Raw genomic sequence first — 24,269 nt, forward strand, 5'->3', positions numbered from 1 at the left:
TATCAAGTGACAATATGTATGTGGATTTATTTCTGGGTCTTCAGTTCTATTCCATTGATCTTCCTGCCTATCTCTGTACCAGTACCATACAGTTTTTATCATTATTACTCTATACTACAGCTGGAGATCATGGATAGTGATTCCCCCAGTTCTATTATTGTTCAAAGCACTTTTCCCTATCTTGTTTTTTTGTTTGTTTGTTTGTTTTGTTATTCCAAATGAATTTGCAAATTGCTCTAACTCTATGAATTGACTTGGAATTTTGATGGGGATGTCATTGAATCTATAGATTGCTTTTGGGAGGATGGCCATTTTTACTATATCAATCCTGCCAATCCATGAGCATGGGAGATCTTTATTTTCTTTCTTTTTTTTTTTTTCTTTTTTTTAAAAAAAAAGAGCTTTGATTTCTTACTTCAGAGACTTGAAGGTCTTGTCCTAAGAGCTTTCACTTGCTTGGTTAGAGTCACACCATGGTATGTAATATTATTTGTGACTATTGAGAATGGTGTTGTTTCCCTATTACTATATCGGCCAGTTTATCCTTTGAGTAGAGGAAGGCTACGGATTTATTTGAGTTAATTTTATATCCAGCCACTTTGCTGAAGTTGTTTATCAGGTTTATTTCAATAGTGGAACTTTTGGGGTCACATAACTATACTATCATATCATCTGCAAATAGGGGTAGCTTGACTTCTTCCTTTCCAATTTGTATCCATTTTAACTCCTTGTGTTGTCTAATTGCTTTAACTAGAACTTCATGTACTATATTGTATAGGTAGGTGGAGAGTGGGCAGCCTTTTCTAGTCCACTTTTAGTGGGATTCCTTCAAGTTTCTCTCCATTTAGTTTGATGTTGGCTTTTGGCTTGCTGTATATTGCTTTTTAGTATGTTTAGGTAGGGGCCATGAATTCCTGATCACTCAAACACTTTTAACATGAAGAGATGCTGAATTTTGTCAAATGCTTTTTCCCTCTTATTATTATTTTTTTACTTTATTTAATGGATTACGTTGAAAGATTTCCGTATATTGAACCATCCCTACATCCTTGGGATAAAGCCTACTTGATTGTGGTGAAAGATCATTTTGATGTGTTCTTGGATTTGGTTGGCAAGAATTTTATTATTTTTGCATCAATGTTTATAAGGGTGATTGATCTGAAGTTCTCTTTCTTGGGTCTTGGTGTTGTTTAGGTATAAACAAGTGTGGATTCATAAAATGAATTCGGTAGTGTTCCTTCTGTTTCTATTTTGAGGAATAGTTTGAAGCATATTGCTATTAGTTCTTCTTTGAACGTATGATAGAATCCTACACTAAACTCATCTGGTACTGGGACTTTTTTGGTTGGAAGACTATTAATGACTGCTTCTATTTCTTTAGTTATTATGAGACTGTATAGATGTTTGGTTTTTTTGGTTTTTTGTTTGTTTGTTTGTTTTGGTTTTGGTTTGTTTTTTGTTTTGGTTTTTTTTGAGACAGCGTTTCTCTGTATAGCCCTGGTTGTCCTGGAACTCACTTTGTAGACCAGGCTGACCTGCAACTCAGAAATCCACCTGCCTCTTCCTCCTGAGTGCTAGGATTAAAGGGGTGCGTCACAGGTGGTTTTTCTGATCCTGTTTTAATTTCGGCACCTGGTATATGTCTTGAAAATTATCCATTTCATCCATGTTTTCCAAAGTAGTTGAGTATAAATGTTTGTAATAGGATCTGATGGTAGGATCCATGGTTTCTGTTATGTGTCCCTATTCATTTCTGTTTTAATTAATTTGGATACTGTATCTGGGCCCTCTGGCTTTTCTGGCTAAGGATTCATCTATCATGTTGATTTTCTCAAAGATCCAGCTCCTGGTTTTGTTTATTTCTCTCTCTCTCTCTCTCTCTCTCTCTCTCTCTCTCTCTCTCTCTCTCTCTCTCTCTCTCTCTCTCTCTCTTTGTATAATTCTTTTAGTTTTCTATTTGGTTGTTTTCAGCCCTGAGTTTGATTATTTCATGCTGTATACTCCTCTGGGGTGTATTTGTTTCCTTTTGTTTTAGATCTTTCAGATGTGCTGTCAAGCTGCTAGTGTACACTCACTCCAGTTTCTTTTTGGATGCACTTAAGAGCTGAGTTTTCCTCTTAACACTTTCATTGTGTTCCGTAGGTTTTGGTATGATGTGTCTTCGTTTTCATTAAATTCTAAAAAGACTTTAATTACTTTATTTGTTCCTTGACCAGGTTATCATTGAGTAGAACATTGTTCAGTTTCCATGTGTATGTGTGCCTTTGTTTGTTTGTTTGTTTCCAAGACTAGCCTTAGTCCTTGGTGATCTGATAGGATGCATGGGATTATTTCAATCTTTTATCTGTTGAGGTCTGTTTTATGACTAATTATATGGTCAATTTTGGAGAAGGTTTCACAAAAGGTTCTATAAATATGTAAGATAAATTTGGCTCATAACTTCTGTTAATTTCACTGTGCCTCTGGCTAGTTTCTGTTTCCATGATCTATCTATTGCTGAGTGCGGTTTTGAAGCCTCCCAATATTATTGTATGGGGTGAGATGTGTGCTTTGAGCTTTAATAAAGTTTATGAAATTGGTTGGCCTTGCATTTGGAGTTTAGATGTTCAGAATTTAGAGTTCATCTTGGTAAATTTTTCCTTTGAACAGTATGAAGTGTCCTTCCTTATCCTTTTAGATAACTTTTGGTTGAGAGTAGATTTTATATAATGTTAGAATGTCTACTCCAGCTTATATATTGGGACCATTTGCATGGAAAACTGTTTTCCAGCCCTTTACTCTCAGGTACTGTCTGTCGTCAACACCAAGGTATGTTTCCTGTATCCAGCAAAACGCTGGGTACTGTTTACATATCCAGTCTGTTAGTCTATGTCTTATTATTGGGTAATTGAATTCATTGAAGTTAAGAGATATTAAGGAAAAGTGATTGATACTTCCTATTATTTTTGTTGTTAGAAGTGGAATTATGTTTATGTGGCGATTTTCTTTTAGGTTTGTCAAAAGATTACTTTCTTGCGGTTTCTAGTGTGTACTTTTCCTCCTTGTGTTGGTGTTTTCCATCTTTCACCCTCTGTAGGGCTGGATTAAAGATATTGTGTAAATTTGGTTTTGTCATGGAATACCTTCGTTTCTCCATGATGGTAACTGAGTTTTGCTGGGTATAGTACTCTGGGCTGGCATTTATGTTGTTTTAGGGTCTGTATGACATCTGCTCAGGATCTTCTAGCTTTCATAGTCTCTGGTGAAAAGTCTGGTGCAATTCTGATAAGTCTGACTTTATGTCACCTGACCTTTTTCCTTACTGCTTTTAATATTCTTTCTCTATTTTGTGCATCTGGTTTTTGACTATCATGTGACAGGAGGATTTTTTTTTTTCTGGTCCAATGTATTTGGAATTCTGTAGGCTTCGTGAATGTTCATGGGGATCTCTTTCTTTAGGTTAGGGAAGTTTTCTTCTATAATTTTGTTGAAGATAGTTTCTGGCCCTTTAAGTTAGGAATATTTACTCACTTCTAAACCTATTATGCTTAGATCTCTTCTTCTCATTGTGTCCTGGATTTCCTGGATATTTTGGGTTAGGAGATTTTGCATTTCATCTGTTGTGTCAATATTTTCTATGGTATCTTCTGCCCCCAAGATCCTCTATCTCTTGTATTCTGTTCATGATGCTTGTGTGCTTGACTCCTGATCTCTTTCATAGATTTTCTACCTCCAGGGTTATCTCCCTTTGTGATTCCTTTGTTTCTATTTCCATTTTTATATACTAGACAGTTTTATACACTTCCATTGCCTGTTTATTTTCCCATAATTCTTTAAGGGATTTTTGTGCTTCCTCTTTAAGGGCTACTGTTTACCTGTGTGCTCCTGTATTTTTTTAAGAGAATTATATATTTCCTTTTCAAAGTCCTCTATCATCAATATGAGAAGTGATTTTAGATCCGAATCTTGCTTTTTTTGGTGTGATGGTGTACTTATGGTGAGAGAAATGTGTTATACCTTGTAACCTTGATTTCTGTTGCTTATGTTCTTATGCTTGCCACGTACCATCTGAATATCTCTAGTGATACCTCCCCTTTTTTTCTTTTCCTCATTTACATTTCAAATGCTATCCCAAAAGTCCCCCATCCCCACTTCCCTACCCACCCATTCCCACTTCTTAGCCCTGGTGTTCCCCTGTACTGAGGCATATAAAGTTTGCAAGACCAAGAGGCCTCTTCCCAATGATGGCCGACTAGGCCATCTTCTGCTACATATGCAGCTAGAGACATGAGCTCTGGGGGTACTGGTTAGTTCATATTGTTGTTCCTCCTATAGGGTCGCAGACCCCTTTAGCTCCTTGGGTGTTTTCTCTAGCTCCTCCATTCGGGGCCCTGTGTTCCATCCAATAGCTGGCTGTGAACTTTCATTGCTACCTCTCCTTTCTCTCTGAATTGAGCCTGTCCTTCCTGTAATCCTGGTTGTGTCAGAACTCCTCATAGTCCATTTGTCTCTGTGATCCTATGAATGTGGGATCTTTGTGATCCTGAGATTGTGGGTACGTCAGAGTTTCTGGGAGTCCAGGTGCCTCTGGGACCCTGACATCCTGGCTATGTTAGAGTTTAGGATTTGAACCTCCTGAGTGCTGTGGGTCTGGCTGCAGTTTTTCTCCAAGGTAAACCAGTGCAGACTGGGAGGAACCTGAGTGACTGGTCAGGAAGTGTTCCTGCGTCCCTGGATCCTACTTGTCCCAGTTATTTCTGGTGGTGGTGTTGGAAAAGATGTGTCCTACTCACCCCTGATCCTAACATTCAGGCCATGCTAGAGCGCCTGGGAGGGGAGCCTCCTCTGGGTGCTGCAAGTCTGGCTGCAGAGTTTGTGCCCAAGGTAAACTGATGCAGACTCTGTATTTCTTTTTAAGAGACTTCATCTTTACAGCCTTATCAAAACATTAGATTTAAGGTCATTTTCTTGTGGATCTGCTGTACTATAATTTCCAGGACTTGCTGTAGAATGATGGTTAGACTCTGGAGGTGCCATAAATTTCTGGCTGTTGCTGTGTTCTAATGCAGCCCTCCAGTCATCTGGGTTTGGATACTGATTTCTGAATTTATCTTTGTTAGATAAGTGCCTTTTGGATTGGTGCTTGGCTCTGGCAGGCTTAGGTATATCAAACTATGCTTTGTGACTTATGACTGCTCTTAATAACCTAGCCACTAAGTAGATGTGTGAACTTCTTACATATGAGCACTGAACAAATTAACCATATAATCGTTATGAGATGGAAATTATGCTCCTTACATCCTAAGATGTCTGAGAGATAACTGCAGTACCTATTAAGCCAAAAGCCATTCCAAATGCTGGAATTATAAGAAATTGTTTACATTGCCAAAGCAAATTACCAGCCACCAGCAATATGAGAAAACAAAAATTCTTTTAACGTTTACGTTGCAGTCCCATTCTATGTGATATGTGTTTGAGTGATCAAAATTCCCAGTCTTTTTTGTGTGAATATATGTCTGAGGTTTTTAGATTTTTATTGAATAAGGAGTAGCTTGCATGAGTAAAACCAGCTTTGATTTTCTTTTGTTTTTTCTCAAGAACATCCTCAAATGTCACGGCTCTAACAACATATGATACAGATACAATATAATACATATTGAATGTGCCTGTGGGAGAAGATGAACACAAAAAATGGCTTTATTTGCAAGAAACATTTCTCATAAATCATAGTTATTGATTCTATATAAACACAGGGTGTAGAGCACATCAGGATTCCATTTGTATACTGCAGTATTAGAAGACTCACAGCAGTGGTTCTCAAACCTGTAGGTCACCTAAGGCCACCAGAAAACAGTATTTTGCATTATGATCTGTAACTATAGAAAAATAACAGATATGGTTAGGAACAAACATTTTTTTTTGTTGTTGTTGGAGTCAACCACTACACAAGGTACAGTATTAAAGAGTCAAAGTATATGGGGACAGCCTTTAGTCTTAGTTTGCTTCTTTACTTCCACAAATTGGGGATTGTTTGAGATAGCATTCACTGGGGGGTGGGGGGGTGGGGGGTGGGATGGGAATTAGTTAGCACCATTTATTTGGAATATTTGCAAAGATAAAACAGAGTTCCCATTCACTAGAGAAACTTAAGGCTAGTTGTAGAGACATCTGAACAAAAATAGAATCATTAAAACTACCCTTAAAAGTAAGACTAGGAGCTGCTAGCTACTGGATAGGGGAAAGATAGCACTTGCCTCGGCTCTTAAGGAGTGGTAAATTTAGAGATATATCCTGCCAAGGGACCAGAATTAAATAGGCAAAGTATAACGTACATTCCCCACATAAGTCAGGTTTGTAGAATAAAGTGTTCGATTGTTGTAGATAGTCCTTGTTTGGAAAGCCCTGCCACAAGGAATGTTAAATGGCCCTACCTTGTGTCAATATCTTGTATAACAGTCAATGGAAATTATTCACAAACAATTTTTCCAATCCATTATTTGTCACTATATGGATGACATCCCATTGGCTGATCCAGATAAAATTATTGTGGAAAAAAATGTTTCATGAAGTAAAAACCAAACAAAAACAAAAAAACAAACCAAACCAAAAAACCCTTGTATTGCTGGAGATTGCAAATTACCCCTAAAAAATACAAAAAAGGGGATTCTATTAATTATCTAAGGTATAAAATAAGTCTACCAAGGGTTAGGCTGCAAAAGGTACAAATAAGGAGAAACCAATTAAGAAAGCTTAATGATTTTTGGGATATAATAACTGCCTATGGCCACTCAAAAGCTAAACAATTTATTTCAAACCTTACAAGTTGATAAAGATTTAAATAGCCCAAGGAAACTATCAACTGATGATGGATGAGTTACTTTGTTAGAAAGGAAATTACAGTTTGGGAAGGCATTGTAGAGTGGCAGTTATTGAGTGGCAGTTGCAGAGTGGCAGTTGGCTACTGCTGGCCACCACACATACATAGACAGTAAAGGTTCTTTTGCCAAGATGAGGTTTTGAGAATTAAGCAAAGTTAACCAGAGACAAGTTAACCAATCAGATGAGAGAGAACGCCTCTCCTAGGCCTATATAAGCAGCACCAGTTCTGGGCTTGGGTCTCTCTTCGCCTCTACAATCAAGCTCTCCCAATAAACGTGTGCAGAAGGACCCTGTTGCAGCATTGTTCTTCCTGGCCAGTCGGGCTTGCGCAAGATTACAGGATACACATCTAGATCATATTGACCCAAAGTTGGCCTACATCTTATCTTACTTTTTACTCATTCCCTACAGGAATTCTTTTGCAGAGGGAAGATTATATCTTAGAATGGATATTTTTAGCACATAAACAGAGTAAGAAACTAAAATACTACATTTAGAAGGTTTCTAAATTAATACTAAAAGGAAAAAAATGAGACTTTGACAATTAGTTGGAAAGGATCCAACTGAAATTGTGTACATTTTACTTACACAGAAATTGCCTCGTTTGGGACACAAGATGAATATTGGCAAGGGGCATACAGTAACTTCTTGGGAGAGATTAACAACAGATACCCTAAAAACAAGTGGCTTCATTTCATAAAAAGAATTAATTGGATTCTCCCTCATATAATAAAGGGAACTCCAATATCTGGAGCTGCTACGACATTTTACACTGATACCAGTAAATCAGGAAAGTCGGGATATGAATCTGAAGATGGAAATAGGGTGGCTGAGAGTCCTTATAAGTCAGTTCAAAAATCTAAATTAAATGCAATAATCATGGTGTGACAAGATTTTCAAGAGTCTTTCAGTATAATGACTCTCAGAAAAGGTTTTACACAAAGAGACAGCTGAACTTATTCAGGATGATTCTAAATTGACAATTCAACTAAAACAAATGATCAAAAATAGGAGTTATCCAGTATATATAACATACATAAGATCCCATACAAGTCTGCCAGGCCCTCTGGCACAAGGTAATAATGAATTTGACCAGCTATTGATAGGAAGTGTACTAGGGGCTTCAGAATTCCATTAAAAAAAAAAAAAAACGGCACATTTACAACAAAGGTTTAAAGAAAGAATTCTCTATCACTTGGCAGCAAGCCAAGAAAATTGTGAGACAATGTCCTACTTGCTCATTATATAACCAACTGCCATTGCCTACCCGAACTCTACGGGTGCCCAAAGAAGTGACATTTGGCAAATGGATGTCTTCCATTTTATAGTTTGGTAAACTATAATATGTGCACCATACTATAGACACATATTCATTCAGCCTTAGCCTCTGAAAAAGCTGCTTCTGTAATTACACATTTGTTAGAAGTTATGACCATTATGGGAATACCCATACAAATTAAAATGCACAACGGCTCTATGTATACTCTCTAATACGATGAAGCGGTTTTTCACAAATTATAATGTAAAACATGTTACAGGCATATCACACAATCCTGCAGGACAAGTGATTGTGGAGAGATCTAATCGAACTCTAAAGTAGATGCTTAATAGACAATAGGGATCCACAAGAACCCCCAAAGATAGATTACATCGTGCTTTATTTACCTTAAAAATTTTAAATGCTGATGAACAAAACACCACAGCTGCTGAAAGACATTAGATTATGGAAAAGCTATTCATCTAAACCAACCTGTTTATATTAAGAATATTCTGACATCAGAATGGAATATGTGTTATGCTGGGAGAGGGGTTATGTCTGTTTCCAGAGGAAAAGAAAAGCTTTGGGTTCCTTTCAAGTTGATAAAAATCAGATATAACAAAGGAAGACCTTGGCGACAGAGAAGAAAAAGGGAGACTAACATAATCAACAAAATAGGTGATGTATAAGGGGGGATGTTTATGTCTATGCATATGGAGACATCTCTGGGCCTGGCTGAGACTAAAATGTCTATACATAGCCAATAACACTTACTAGGTACAAATTTCTCACGACTTATTACATACCATCCTTTACAATGGCATGTATACAAAGTTATATTACAGTTTATGTGATCACACTAACCTAAAGAAAGGCAGTGATCTTTATTTTTCATTAATCAATTTGCACACCCTGCACACTCCATTTGAATGTACAGAACAATATGTTGCTTTTAAGTTTTGTATACTACAGAATGAAAGAAGAGAAAGACAGCCCTGAAAAGATTCACAATCTGGGATGCAGAGATTCAGGGACCTTCCATTCCAGCTTCGCATTTGATTCAACTACACCGAAGCTTCTCTTAAAGGCTTGATTCCATAACTTTTTCAGAACACCTAGCTTGCCTCTCCAGACTTTCAGACTGTCATAATCAAGATATCAGCTAAACAATGAACTTTCTCAGCACATCCAACTAGCTCTCCTTTGATAAAGCCAATTTTCCTATTTCCCTTTGGGGCCCCAGAAGGGAATTGTTCACCCAAATTCAGCCAGAAGCAGACAAAAGATCATCGATCGAGTTCCTTATGTTGGGGTGCATGGTTCTGGTTATTTTCTGAATTATAGACATGTAGTCATTACGTGATACTTTACAAAAGTAGCTTTGGACAGGAACGGACCTAGAGAGCTTAAACTCAGGAATTTCTACCTTTCCTCTTCTCTATCTTCCTTCATAGGTAAAAAGAAAGGGGGTAGAAGAGAAAGGGGGGAGATATAGTAATATCATAGAAATTATAAAAATAGACAAATAGATATAGGTTAGCAAATTTACTGAAGCAAAACATTACATAGGTATATCTTACATTGGTAGAAATCCTTATAATTGATACAAGTTGAAGTTATAATCTCTTACATTGGTGGAGAATTTATTTCATACAAATGTAAATATTCTACTGGTATGAATTTATTGATATAAAATTGGGATTAATATTGTTACTCTCAAATAGGCATTGTACCTATATAACACATTTATGAGTACAAGTCTTAGATCCTGTCTTAGTTAGGGTTTCTATTCCTGCACAAACACCATGACCAAGAAGTAGTTGGGGAGGAAAGGGTTTATTCAGCTTACATTTCCACATTGCTGTTCATCACTGAATGAAGTCAGGACTGAAACTCAAGCAGATCAGGGAGCAGGAGCTGATGCAGAGGACATGGAGGGATGTTCTTTACTGGCTTGCTTCCCCTGGCTTGCTCAGCCTGCTCTCTTATAGAACCCAAGACTACCAGCCCAGAGTGGTCCCACCCACAGGGAGGCTTCCCCCTTGATCACTAATTGAGAAAATGCCTTACAGCTGGATCTCATGGAGGCATTTCCTCAACTGAAGCTCCTTTCTCAGTGCTAACTCCAGCTGTGTCAAGTTGACACAAAACTAGCCAGTACAGGCCCTACTAACTTGAGATCAAGTTCCTGGGGGTTAGGTAGAGTTAAGATTGTATGTATACTGTAGAGATATTCTGCAACATCTGTCTGCAGCAATACACATGCACAACACAACCACCTCTGATGTTCAAACATTGCCCATTGTATCCTGGGTGGTGTAGATCACCCTCAGAGAAGCTATAAGTAAGATATCCAAGGGAAACGAAACATGTATAACTAGTATTATCTTTTCAATCCATAACACAGCATTTCTATTATCAGCATTGCTGCTGTCAAACAGACTTACCTGGTTCTACCATCCTCTTTGATGATTATCAAAGTGAAAGGCTGTTTAAATTTAACTTATTTTAGCTTACCATTTAATTCACAATACACAGTAATGGTATTTTGTTACTGAAGGATACTACTAGAATCAGATATAGAAATAGAGACTTCAACCTTAAAAATCACAGGGAACTTATTTTCTGAAATATTTGTTCTATAGTCCCTTTCTCATAAAAACAGGTAATAAGATGCCAGACATGTAAAAAAAAATTATTTTTTCATGTGTTACTTTTCAACAGATATCCACCAGCCAAACAAGGACGAACCAACAAGTAGAAGATGAAGATTATGAAGAATTAGATGTTATAGAAGATGAAAACTAATTTACAAAAAGAAATCACATTTCTGTTTTCATGTCATCTAACTTGCAAATGTAGAATCACTTTATACTCACTTGACAGGTTAAACTGTAAAATGAAATGCTACTGTGAAACTGGGAGCAGAGGGGAAATTAAAGAAAATTATGCTGATTAAAAAAAAAGATTTTTTTTCTGGATTACATAGTGTTTCTTTCATCATCCTACATATGGTAGTGTATAATTTTCTGTATATGTTCTATTAAAAAAGATTGTATTTCTAAGCATTTCAGATTTAATGTACTATAAATACATGTGTGACACACAAAATCACATACCTATTAAAGGTGAAAAAAGTATGTGAGTAACAAAAGATTTAATAATGCCTCATACTTTCTTGTAGGATAAAATTTGAGGTGTTGATTACCAGAAGAGGTCAGTTAATAATCCAATGCCCTAATGCTTTAAGTAAACGCTGCTTCTTTTACTTTTATTATATAACCGTATGTTTCATCATCTGGTATGAAAATTTAGTGTTTTCAACTAAAATTGAACACAGTAATGATTTGAGATACTGATAACAGATTTTATATGTGTATATATAAATGATTACATTCTAATTTTAAAAGGCCACATTCAACCTTTCTTGTTTCCAAACAAAACTGCTCTAACTCTACAGCTCTGCACATTCTACTTGTATAAGTTATTAATAATTGGAAGGCAGGTACTTTCTTAGAAATGTTGCCTTATCTTAGAATGCCATAAAGCATTGAACACACTCTACTGTCTTATCAAGCCACCACTGTCAACATGTCTATACTTTACTGCTAAAGCTACAAAATGTTTGTTATATCTTACCATTTTCTTTTCGTAAAGAACCATGCTTTTATGACTCTCAAAGCAATGATCAAAACAGAAAAGTTTGTTTTCAACAAAGAATTGCTTCCTGAGAATACTTTTCAAATTACTTTGGAACATTCTAAGGTGAAATGCTTAAGACTACTTTAAAGCCCCTAGGTAGGTATTAAGGAAGTCAGGTTGTTACTGAAATTTTATATATTCTTGGTCAGTATTAAAATTGGATGTTAGGAGGAAATAGCTATGGTATTCCTGATGCTGCTCAACAAACAGTAACTTTTCTGAAGCATTAACTGACTTATCTTTCAAGTTAATGTCTAAGGCAGCAAGCAATTCTGGGCAGTTGATGTTCTCAGAAAATTTTTTTTTTCTTTTTCCAACTACCAATTATTATTTATAATACTATGCTTAAGTTACATGGGAAAGACAACCAAGCAGTTCTGTCCCATTTCAGGAAGTTTCCAATCAACACCAAGTCCATGGTGACAAGGAGCTAGTGATGGTGACATCTGTGGGTCAAGACTGACAGGAAGAATGGGTTTTGGTGCTAGAGTTCCTCTCCAACAAGAAGATGGCACAATGGCCAGCACAAGTCATGCTAACACTGAGCCTCCAATGCTGGGCACAGATTCAGATCTCTTCTTAAAGTTAGCAAATTAAGTGAAATAACCGGGTTAAAAAGAAAATTTTAAATGGAGCCCAAGTTAATCTGAAAACCATGCTTTGACATACTTTCCACTCAAAATGTACACATAAACCCTGCTTTTACCCCATTTTTCCCTCACATGGCCCACCATGTAGCTGCAAACTCTTCTGCCTCAAGAAGTAAACACAGGGAAAATATTAACAGCATATGCATAAAATTCTCTCTACAAACTGTTCGATGGAAAATACAAAATTGAAAAAAAAAAGTTCCATTTTAGAGTCTCACAACCTCTTTTTTTTGTGATTTTTTCAGACAGGCTTTCTCTGCCTGCCTTTGCCTCACCACACCTGGCTTTTCTCACAACCTCTTGTTCCACAGTTCAGTAAAGGGGACCTGGGAAAAGATGGATTTACCTTTTTTCTTCAAGAGTTATCAGATGGTATGTGCTCTTCAAAGCCTTCACTCTTTCGAACTAGTGCACGTTCCAGGATCACACGGCCTTCCGTATAACACTGGCAATCTTCAGTAGCAAACTCATAGATCCATCCAGTTTACTATTTTGCAGCTCACATTTCAAACCATGGGGCATGACCTGATCTTGAACTTCAATGTACTGCAAGTTAACTACCTTCTTAAAAAGAAATGTTCTACCAGTGGTGCCTGTGAACCGAGTAGAGATGGGTTCTGAGCAATTGGTCAGGACTGTATCCCAGTTTGCCCAAGAAAACAGACCAGTACCACCAATATGATCAAGAAAGATTCTAAAAACACATGTGGTAGCCGGGCGTGGTGGCGCATGCCTTTAATCCAAGCACTCAGGAGGCAGAGGCAGGGGAATTTCTGAGTTCAAGGCCAGCCTGGTCTACAAAGTGAATTCTAGGACAGCCAGGGCTATACAGAGAAACCTGTCTCGAAAAACCAAACCCAAAAAAAAACAAATGTAGTGGTAGGAATCTGTTCTCCCACTACATGGAAGTCAGAAGCAGGAGGAACAGTTGTCATCCTTGGCTTCAGTGAGTTCAGGACTAACATTGCCTACATAAGACCGTCAAAACAAAAGAATATAAAAATTAAGATTCTTTATATAAACAAGTTTATAAAAATAAAAGGAATATTATATATCATATTTTAAGGGAAGCAAGGCAAAAATCAAGCTATTTTATGACTATTAACACAACCAGAAAAAATGTGAAAACTGGGCTGGTGGTTAGCATTTAGTCTGAAATGCATTTTGAGGCCCTGGGATTCATTCCCAGCACCCACTAACTCCTCCAAAACAGGCAACCACCAACTTGTTAAAAAGCCTATACTTTTACATCTCTAAGAAAAACTAAGGTTATCAGATTGATAGTTCTGAACATCAGCTGCTAATACATAATGTAAAAGTAAAAGTGACAAGGTCACTGCCTAATAGGTAATAAGGCTCAAAAGTCACTGCTTTTTAACAATATTCTTAGCTGCTTGGTGAATGAACACTTCTAGGACAGTTTTACGTATCATACAGGTTTTAGTTTACTTTCTAGGTATGTTTTACTCTTTTTGATGTACATTCTGGGAAGGAAAAAAGTATCACTCGAATGCAAACTGACACTGGGTGTCTTGTTAAAAGGAATACACTCCCAGCATACAAACTATCTGTAGACCAAATACTGTTCACGAAATTACTGGAGCTGGGTAATGAAATCATGAAGCTTTAGGACTATTCTCTCATGTGTCTGAAACTGTTGTGTTCAGTTGCCAAGAGTTGATAAACAAGGAGAATACTGTGACTTGCTCCATTTACTAAGTTCCGTGATATAAATATTGCCTCCTATGTATGATAGCCAATTGAAGTTAAATCAACATGTTACATGTTAGACAAGGCAATATGAGAAAGAGATGTGTAATAATAGTTCCCATTCTTCTATTTAGGAGACAAGTTTTCTACAATAAACGTTTATAATGAAGTTTACAAAATAATAAGTCTGAAGCTGACGAAGAGGGCTCAGTCAGTAAAATGTTTACTGCACTACCATAAGAACCTGAAAGCTTCGAGGAAGCAAATACAGGAAGATCCTGGAGATTTGCTGGCCAGTCCATCCAGCAAATTGGTGAACTCCAGTTTCAGTGAGTTTTGCCTCAAAAAAGTAAAAGTGAGCAAGATACCACCTTCGAATTCTAGCCTCCATACAAATACACCAATACATGTATAGTAAGCCTGATAAGTGAGAAAGTAAGACAGCCACAGTACTTATTTCAAATCAAAGCACAGAACTGGAGAGATGGTTCAGCAATTGCGAGCACAAACTGCTGTTGTAGAGCTCACAACTGTCTGTAGTTCCAGTTTCAGGGAATCTCATGAACTCTGCTTAGCTCCACAGACACATGGTTCACATACACACATGCAAATCACTGACTCCTATAAAAGATTAAGTGAACAAATATCAAGACACAGTGCTTCTGATTAACAGCTGTTCTCTATCTGCCACTACCATTCCACCCCAGGCCAGTTTGAGAACCAATTACATGTTCAATAATCTTTCACTTTAAGCTTTATCTTAGTTGTCTCATTGTGCTTGGCTTAGACATTCCAAATTTTTCACTCTACCTTTAAATCCTACTGGTTTGAAGACCATGTCTTTTTTTTTTTCAATAAATTTACTAATTTATTCTAAGTAGGATATTTATTAGTAAAAACAGAAACTTAATGAAGGCTTCTCAGATTTCCTTAAGATGCTGAAAGTAGTCTATACTTCTGCAATAGCTAAATGACATACAATATAAAAAAACAAACTTTGTTCATAATACTCAGTGTGGGAAATGTCTGGATAAAGGAACTTGGTAAAACTGTCTCATATAAACCATAAAAATCATAAAATGAAAACAAAGAGTTTTGATTTGGAAACCAATATAATGTATCCCTCCTCCTCCAATTATAAACTCTTAAGTTCTTTTATCCCTAATTTCTTTAGTTAACAACATTTTGAGTACCATTAATAATTATAATAATAATAATTTTTTATTATTCTTTAAATGCAACATTAAAAGCAAGTAGAAGGAAAAAATATCTACTTAGAATATTTTTGTCATGATGTTACTAAAATTAAAAAATAGAATGTAAGGAGGTAATACAGAAAAACATATTTATGGACAGGGTAAAATGAGGGATCTACTGATGTTGAAATTTGTTCCCTAACTTAGTCTGACTGCAGACATCTTGCTTAACTACTCTTAACTTCTCATTTTTCATTTATAAAATATAGATATAATAAACATTGAGATCATACATATAAAGTGCTTATTGCCTAATATAAGTCAACTAGTCCTGTAATTGTGGATAAGTTAAAATCTAAGTGAGTATAAGCAAAATATAGAGTTTCAAAAAGTCAAAATTCACTTAGAAATCTGTATTTAGTGAGTCTGTGAGTAATTGCAAAATATTGAAGATAAACTGAATACAATGAACCACTTAAACATTTCCTGGAAAAACTGTCATGTTCTTCCCCAGCCTGAGAGTTTCCCATTACCCTAAACAGATTATTTTACTATCTTCTAAACATTTTGTGTTAGTCTTTGCAATCTACTTAGGGTAACACCTCGCGCCCAGTGCTAAGATAAGGTGGTGTTGAAGAAATCATAGACCTGTACATCATTAGTACAGATTGTATGTCCTGCTCAGCACATACTGTAATATAGCTGCTGAGAGACTCACACTACCCAGATCAATTCTTCTGTCTTTGTTCTTGTTACACAAATACAAGTTAGTAAGTATTTCACTTGCAATTTTATTTTTACAAAAGTTTTTAAAGTTGTGAACACAAATATTGAGAATTTCCTAAGGCTTCACATAAGTAAATTTTATTTCACAGTAAGTTCATTTTCTGGACTATTTAGAGTTTATAGGAGACACTGGCACAATGTCTTCACAAACAGTTCTACAGGCAAGTAGCAATAAAAGTGTCAAACCTGATTAATCAGTTAGCCTTCATGCCTTTATATGGTCTGAGTTGTTAAAATAAAATCAAAGATGAATTCACCCTCCACAAATGTAACTTCCACTTTTTACAAGACTGAATTTTATCTATAATATCAATGAACCGAATGAATTCAGGAATCTCCCCTTTCAAAACCAGAACGTATGCAATTTTAAATCATGGAGTAAAAGCATGCCCATTAGTAAATAAAAGGAAACCAGACTTACATAACACATTTTTCTAATCACATTTTAAAATTTTTAAATAATTAAAACTAAACTTAAAAAAAACACCAAAACCTATACTTTCACTGCATCAATACTGTGGAAGAAAACTGTTTACTTAGAAAGGCATTCTATGGGGGGGGGATGGGGAGTGTGGAAGATGTTCACTGAAACAGGGAAAAAAAAGGCCTCCTAAAGCAAACTAAGCTTAACTTTGCGGGGACCAACTGGTCTACCACTTAGATCTTTAACTGCAGCTAGAGCTTCATTATAATTTGTCATAGAAACGATAGCTTCTCCTAAAGGTAATCCTTCCTCATTATACTGTATTGAAACGGAACCAGGTATGACTTTATAACCATGAAAAAAGTCCAAAATTTCATTAGCATTGGCTTTAAATGGAAGATTCGAGATCATAACACGAATTATTCTATCTGAACCACAATTAAACTTTAGGTCAGGAACAAATTTTCCGTCACTAAAATTTTCCAATTTATACTTTTCAAAATCAAATTTGCCACCTTGTAGGTGATCAAAGTTCACAAAAGGATGTTGACCTCTGAAATCAGGTGGGGTCCAAAACTCCTCTCCAGGAGATCTAAAATTTTTAGGAAGTCGAAGGTCCTTCTCTGGAACTTTCCTGAGGTCTTCCACAGACACCCGCCTAAAGTCCTCATCAGTGGGATATCTCAAATCTTCTTGGGAGGTCCTGAAGTCCTCATCAGAAGCTTGCCTGAAGTCTTCATCAGCCACATGCCTGAAATCTTCCTCTCGGGAACGCCTGAAATGTTCTTGGGGTGGCCGTCTAATGTGCTCCTGATAGGATCTCCTGAAGTGCTCCTGAGATGGCCTTCTGAAGTCTTCTTCCCAAGGGCTTCTTAGCTGCCTATGATCTTTTTCATGACTCTGCCTAAAATCATCTTCCTGTGGCCATTTCCAATCCTCCAGAGGCAGTCTCCAGTCTTCCTCCCTAGAGTGGCTGGTATGCTCCTCCCAGGGGTGCCTATAGTCTTCTGGGGAGTGCCTGAAGTCCTCAGGAGAGCGCCTGTCAGACTGCCGGAAATAACCTTGGGGATGCTTGTAATGACCCATTTTCCTTAAGTCTTTTGGATGATAACAAAGGCTTTCAGACTGGCCAAATGAACAGGATGACGGATCTTTTAAGTCAAACAAACAGGAACAGTCATCTCCACTGTGTGACCGGGAACAGGCTTGTGTCCTCTCATTAGACAACCAGGAAAAATTTACACCAAACTCCTGCATTTGTTCCTCAGATATAAGTCTTAACAACACCTCTATCCCCAAGAATCTTTGTCGGTTCAAACGTTCAGCTTTCATGGCTTGTTCTTCTGATTTAAATCTCACCAGTGCTTCTCCCAAACCAACTCCCTTGTCATCACAAAGCAGATAAATGTCATCCTCAACAAGAGAAAAGTCTGCAAAGAACTTCTGCACTTCACCCTTTGTAACATCAAATGGTAAATTTCTTATATAAATGCACAGCTTCTGACCAGAGCCAGAGAAGCCTTCTTGAGAGTACTTTTGTGAAACACGTCCTGGCCTTTCCTTCTCTAAAGACTCTGGTCTCTTCTTCTCGTAGCATTCAATGATTCTCACCATTTCCTTCCTAGACACTGGATCAATAAGAACTGGACGATATTGTAAAACAGTCTTATGCAATCCCAGGGCAGTATTATAGTCTTTTTGATTCTTAAACATCACAAAGGCATAGCGTGTTCTTCTTTCATCTTTATACACAAACTTAATCTGGTCATTAGTCAGGTCAGTATCTCTAAAGAGGTTCCTTAAATCTCTTTTGTTAGTATTTAAGGACAGATTTTTTAAGTGAACATAAAATCCAAGAGGAGAGCGAGAACGTGCTCTAGGAGATTTTGAATGAGACCGTTTCCGAAAATGTCCACCATTAATCCTTCTTGAAGGAGAATGCTCTTCAGATCTCATACGAGGAGTGTCACCTCCCTCGGTTGCAGTACCACCAAATTCAATCCACTGTTGTTCTGAACCCTGCATGACTTCTATAAATCTTGAACCCATGAAACTTCTATGGCATTTAAGACCTCCTGAAGCATCAACACATGAAGCAAATTTTACTATAGCATCACCATTATTTCGGCCATCATGATGTTTTAAGAGAATTACTCCATTTACACACAAACCAGAGAAAAAGACACGGACATCATCTTCATTTACTAAGTAAGGCAAACCTCGTAGAAATAAGTAAGGATTCTCAGCCTTCAATGGCCTGGTCTTTCTTGGCCTTAAGTCAAGTCCTGTACCATTTGTATGAAACCCAGCATCTCGATTAACCGAAGAGCCATATCCAGAATAACTTTCTTCTTCCTTCAGAGCATCAATAAAATGAAACACGTTGCCAACCCGTGATGCCCCGGATCCTGGTCTCCCTCTTCCTTCTCGAGCAGTTCTTTTCATTTCTATGGTCTTCTGCATTTCTACCTTGCTACTAAGAAAAAGCTCTACAGATGAATCCTTGATAAACCCTCCTGAGCGACTTATGGCACGTCTTGCATCTTCATCTGTTGCAAAAATTATAAAAGCCTCCCCAACTTTCCCTCCAATTATATGCACTCCTCCATCAGGAATAGTCAATCCCTTGAAGAAGTGACGGATATCCACAGGACCCGCAATAAAAGGAAGCCCCAGTAAACGGATGACTACAGCCATGCTGAGCTCAAGCCACAGCAATAATGACCTGCAGACAAAAAGGTACACATAATAGCAAGTCTTATTTTGCAGTACCTTAGCACAAACTAGCTTAATAATTACCTGGCTCCTGCCTTCTTCAGCATTCGTAAATGGAAAACAAAATACCAATCCACAGAAAACCTGATGTTATCTAACTCTTAAAACAAATGCATGTTCTCCTATATAAACATACAAATAAACCAACTGCCTTAAACATTTTCACATCACCTACCCTATTCAATAGGATCATCAAAATATCAAATCTTCCTTTGTAAGTCTGCCAAATGCTACTTCACAACAAGACAAAACTACTTTGAGACCCTTTAGAAGCACTGACTCCTATGCAGTCTGTCTCTCACTAACCACAATAGAGTTTACACATCCAGAAAAGCCAACGACGGTCAGAGTACAACTTCTGCTCCTGATATTCAGCTGTCTAACCCTTTATCAACTGGTCACCATGTAAACAACAGAATAATGAGTACAAGGATCCACTAATCTATCTGATTTTGTCACACTTCTGTGGAAGCCTTACACTCTGATGTCTTACCTTTGCCTTTTATTTCTTGCAGACCTGTTTATTCTGTAAAAGCAACTTAACTGTGGAAAGAAAATGAAATATAATTAATCTTTCAACTCTGCAATCAATCTCAATGCCTGATATCCATTTCAGAATTACCTATTAAAGTAAAACAATATAAGGTATCACAAGTACAGCCATTATAAGTAGTCTTTTTTGTCCTAAAGGGAAACTGATTATACTTCGGCAAAAGGAACTATAACACCAGAACAGACAATTGGGAGGTACAATGAAAAAAAAAAAACTGTGATCAAAGCTATACTACTTGGTTGGAACTTGCTTGAAACGAATATGAAGAAAGTATTAGATAGTTTGAGAGTAGTGGTCTATACATGAGTATATAAATATTTCAAAGCCCATTGAATTCTATTATTAAATAAAGTCCTAGCTTATCACATGCTAATATACTGAAGTTTTACATGTACTTAAAATCTATTTCAGGAGTAAAACATCAGTTTTGAGACCAAGTATTTTTAACAGCCTCACATCACTTTACCTAACAGTGATCCAAACATGTAGTTCATACTTATATCCAACTCACATGCCATTCTGCACCCTTGCAAAACATAACACTAAATTGAATAAAGCAACAATTCAAAATGCTATAGTGAATAAAATTACCAAAGTTCCAAAACTATCAATATTATACAATAAATTCAAACCAATGGCTACCATATGGATCCAAATTTTAGTTCTGCATACTATCAATACAGAAATAAATGTCATTATGATGTAATTAAGGAAAATACTATACCTTCCCTAAAGAAAAACTTAAAATATTCAATGTTACTCATTTCATACACTTACAAGAGTCAGTAGGCTACTAAAATTTATCTCAGGCATACACAAAAACACACACTGTACCAACTATGAGTTTAACTCTGCAACAGACACTTTTAAAAACTATCCTACACACTTACATTATGAAACCCTTAATAATAATATAGAAAAGTAAATATATAAAGACTTATTAGTTTGGAATATTGGGATTGCCAATATCTATTATTTAAAGAAAAAAACTACTCAGCTTCATATTGTTAGGAAAACTTATTAGTAGCACTTTCACAGACAACCAAACAATATTTACCAAGTAACTTTTTAAAGTTGAAAAAATAATCATTGTAACTAGTATTAGTTTGCAAATAAAATTTATCTTCAAGTTTGAAAAGCTGTCTTTAACAAACAGGTGGGGAGGGTCTACAGATTAAATGCTTAAACCAAAAGTTAATCAGTAAAATAATGGAACTACATTGTATGTAGTACACTACATATGGAAATTATTGAGATTTGTTATTAAAATCTTTGCAGTACAAAATATAAAGCATACAAACAAACGAAAAGAAACCTGTAAGTTTGATTTCAACAAGTCAATATTCACAACCTTCAAAGAAAACTATAAACGGCTCCTTGAAACCTGTCCACATCCAAATTCTAAGACTCCTAGGGAAACTGACTTGGCTGCTTTTCAACTTGTCTGTCTTTAAACTTTTTCAAATCCAAAAAGAGCTATATACCCCGAGGATAAGAATTCGGCTACAAATACATAAATTCTGAGACAGTCAAGGAAAAAAGCACATACCAGTTTAAAGTTGCCTCTCACAACACATCCTGACTTAAAAATCACCTTTTCTGTTTGTCTTAACTAAAATCTTCTTCATTAAGCAGTTTCACAGGCACGAAGCTATTCAATTCCAATCCAACGGACCATAAGTTTGTTTTAATTTGCCAAATAAAAGCTAATGTTTACACTTTCATGTCCTTGCCATAGCAGGGTAAGGTATCACTCGCCCACAATCAGGAACGTCTAAGAGAACATCTCAGAGACTCAAAGTATACACTATTTCCTTACAATCTCCAGAAAGTCTACTGACACATCAGCCTGCGCCAAAATCCAAGCACAAATTATCCTGTCCTAGTTTTGGATGCCATTGCACAAATATCGAACAACACAATAACCCTGTTGTTTAGTGATGCCACTGCTGTCAGTCCTCTATTGAACTGCTACCAAAAGGAAGGAGATCCTTGAAATTTCATTTAATGATAAACTTAAGTTAAACAATGTTGCTAATTTTACCAAGCCATCCTTCCATTTAGATCACCTTAAATAAATGATCTTATGTGTGCATCTTTTAATCATGATGCAGAGGAAAACAGTAGACTGGACTTAAGAGCTGTAATGTCAGTTCCACTTGATTTTAACTAACATAGCCATTTTCCAGACCTGGCAAGAGAGACAAGTTTTACTATGTGCCTCCAACGTTCTTACTACCCAGTATCAAGAACCATTAAAATCCTAAATAAGAATTTTCCTTGCAGAAAATCTACCTCAGTCCACAAATATTCTGATAAGATCTGCCTTTTATGATGTAGATGTTTAAAATTAAAAGGCGTCATAACCACGTAGGGCCATAGTTCCGGGTCAGGAACCGTTAAGTGAAGACGATTCCACAGGACACACGCTTCCCCCGTTATCCATCATCGTCGATGGGGAAATCCTCCGAAGACTGCGACTCGACTTAGTCCACGCTCCGAGCCAACGATCAGAGTTTCCTTCTTTTAGCGCCAGGCCAACATCCTAGGTCGGATCCGATACTGTCCCCAGACTCGGTGCCCGAATCGGCTTTCAAATTAACCAGGACCGCCCAACCCGCGTTCCTTTGCGCTCCGTGGTCCTGAGGACAAACGCACCACCCCAGCTCGCCCGAGGGGACTGGCTCCCAACCTCACCGCGCCGCTCTGCGCACCTCCAGCCCGAGAAAACCGGCCTGCCGGCCTTTCCCGCGCCGCTACCAACGTGGACATGGCAAAGAAAAGAAATACCTAGGCGCTGCTCCGAGATTTTCGCTGTCAAGATCCCAGGAAGCTCACTCGCCGCCACACGGAGGCTGACAGGAGGAAGTCGGGGGTCAGCGAGCGCGGCCCTAACCGCACCAGCCGCGCTCGCCCCCCGCCCAGCAAGCCCGTGCTTCCGGCTCTCACCCCCTCCCTTCCCCCATGCCCGGCATCCTGAGAAGTGCTTCGCTCTGGGCAGTGACCACACACCACACAAACGGAGAAGGGACGCTCCTCGACGCCGCAGTCTCCGCACGGCCTACCAGGCCCCAACACGGCCGGAAGAAAATGGAGACCACGGTCCCCTCCGGTCCGAACAAACCGATGCACCGTCTCTCTGCTCATGCGCAGTCCAGGCCCAACCCGCCATCCCTTGGCACTCTGAACGCGCGTGCGCAGACGGACTGCTTAGGTTACAGTGATTGGCCGGTGTGAGTGAGGAAGGCTGTTCTCTGCAGTGTAGTAAGGTTTTGTGAATGCTCTATTTCTAGGCAATCTGTGAGCCCCTGACCCACCCCTGAAAACTTCCACTGGGGGGCGGGGATGTGAGGCAATTGCAAAACATACAAATCAAAAAGGTTTTTTTTTTCTTTTCATCATAATAAAACGCTTCGGAAGTGGAAAGCTGCAGAGTTTTCCATCCTCTCCTGTGATTTCTGTTAAACCTGAGAAAAACAGAGCAGTTGCATAGACTGATAAAAGCAAGCTGTATTTACAACAGGCCTTGAGGCTGCCTTACCGAAAGTGTGTTATTACAAAAAGCATCCCTTCAACCTTTTATTACTGCGCTGTTAGGTGTATGTGACAATTCCCAACAAATCACACTATGTGGCAGTTCTCCCGTGGGAGGTTTATTGGTATGGGAAATAGAGTTATCTTCTGGGAGAGGGAGAAGAACCAGGGACAGGGGAGAAAGGGAGAATGAGGCTTTTATTAGGCATTGTTGAGCTAACAGTCTGCAAGGCTGTGTACTTTAATAGACAACATTCATGTATATCCAAATTTGGTTCTCAAACCAAGTGAGATGAGGTGTATATGTAGGGTGCTTTATTCACAATACAGAGAAAGTATGAAATCAAGATTCAGCAGGCAAGGGTTTCTTCTAGACTTTTGTCATAAAGGTATGATGGTATTATATATAAAATCAATGAGGGTTTTTGTTTGTATTGCTTTACTAAAACTCAAACTCAGGACTTGAAACAATCCCTACCCTTAGTGTTTTTTAAATAATGTAAAAACAAAGCGGGGCGTGGCGGCGCACGCCTTTAATCCCAGCACTCTAGAGTCAGAGGCAGGTGGGATTTCTGAGTTCGTGGCCAGTCTGGCCTACAAAGTGAGTTCCAGGACAGCCAGGACTATACAGAGAAACCCTGTCTCGAAAAACAAAACAAAACAAACAAAAAAAAAAGTAAAAACATACGGCACCTCCTTTGTTGTGAAAATTAATCCTCTGGGTAAACTGTCATGTAGGTGCGATTGCCACTTTCATGAAACACTTTTAAGTGCTAAAACCATATATTTTCCATTGCTGTAGTAGTATTTCCTGACACGGTAA

The 24,269-nt window shown here is 37.7% G+C and overlaps 1 protein-coding gene and 1 pseudogene across 3 annotated transcripts; both read right to left on the bottom strand.

The window, feature by feature from the left end:
* Positions 1–6,038: 6,038 nt before the first annotated feature.
* On the bottom strand, positions 6,039–14,416 carry LOC147004423 (protein yippee-like 5 pseudogene; annotated as a pseudogene).
* A 1,356-nt stretch (positions 14,417–15,772) lies between these two features.
* Rbm12b (RNA binding motif protein 12B) lies at positions 15,773–23,242 on the bottom strand. 3 transcript variants are annotated; one of them, XM_085839475.1, is made up of 4 exons: positions 22,925–23,242; positions 22,703–22,767; positions 19,853–19,902; positions 15,773–19,309 (listed from the first exon to the last, which is right to left on the bottom strand). In XM_085839475.1, exon 4 carries the CDS (start codon positions 19,279–19,281, stop codon positions 16,771–16,773), a length of 2,511 nt encoding a protein of 836 aa, XP_085695601.1. In that variant the 5' UTR covers positions 19,282–19,309; positions 19,853–19,902; positions 22,703–22,767; positions 22,925–23,242; the 3' UTR covers positions 15,773–16,770. The 3 variants fall into 3 exon arrangements, with proteins under 3 accessions (XP_085695601.1, XP_085695602.1, XP_085695600.1); XM_085839476.1 differs by lacking the exon at positions 19,853–19,902 and having other exon boundaries at positions 22,703–23,242; XM_085839474.1 differs by having other exon boundaries at positions 19,853–23,242.
* Between the last annotated feature and the right edge of the window lie 1,027 nt (positions 23,243–24,269).

This window comes from Mus caroli, unplaced genomic scaffold (assembly GCF_978045245.1).
Source record: "Mus caroli unplaced genomic scaffold, Mus_caroli_1 scaffold_6, whole genome shotgun sequence".
Taxonomy (NCBI): domain Eukaryota; kingdom Metazoa; phylum Chordata; class Mammalia; order Rodentia; family Muridae; genus Mus; species Mus caroli.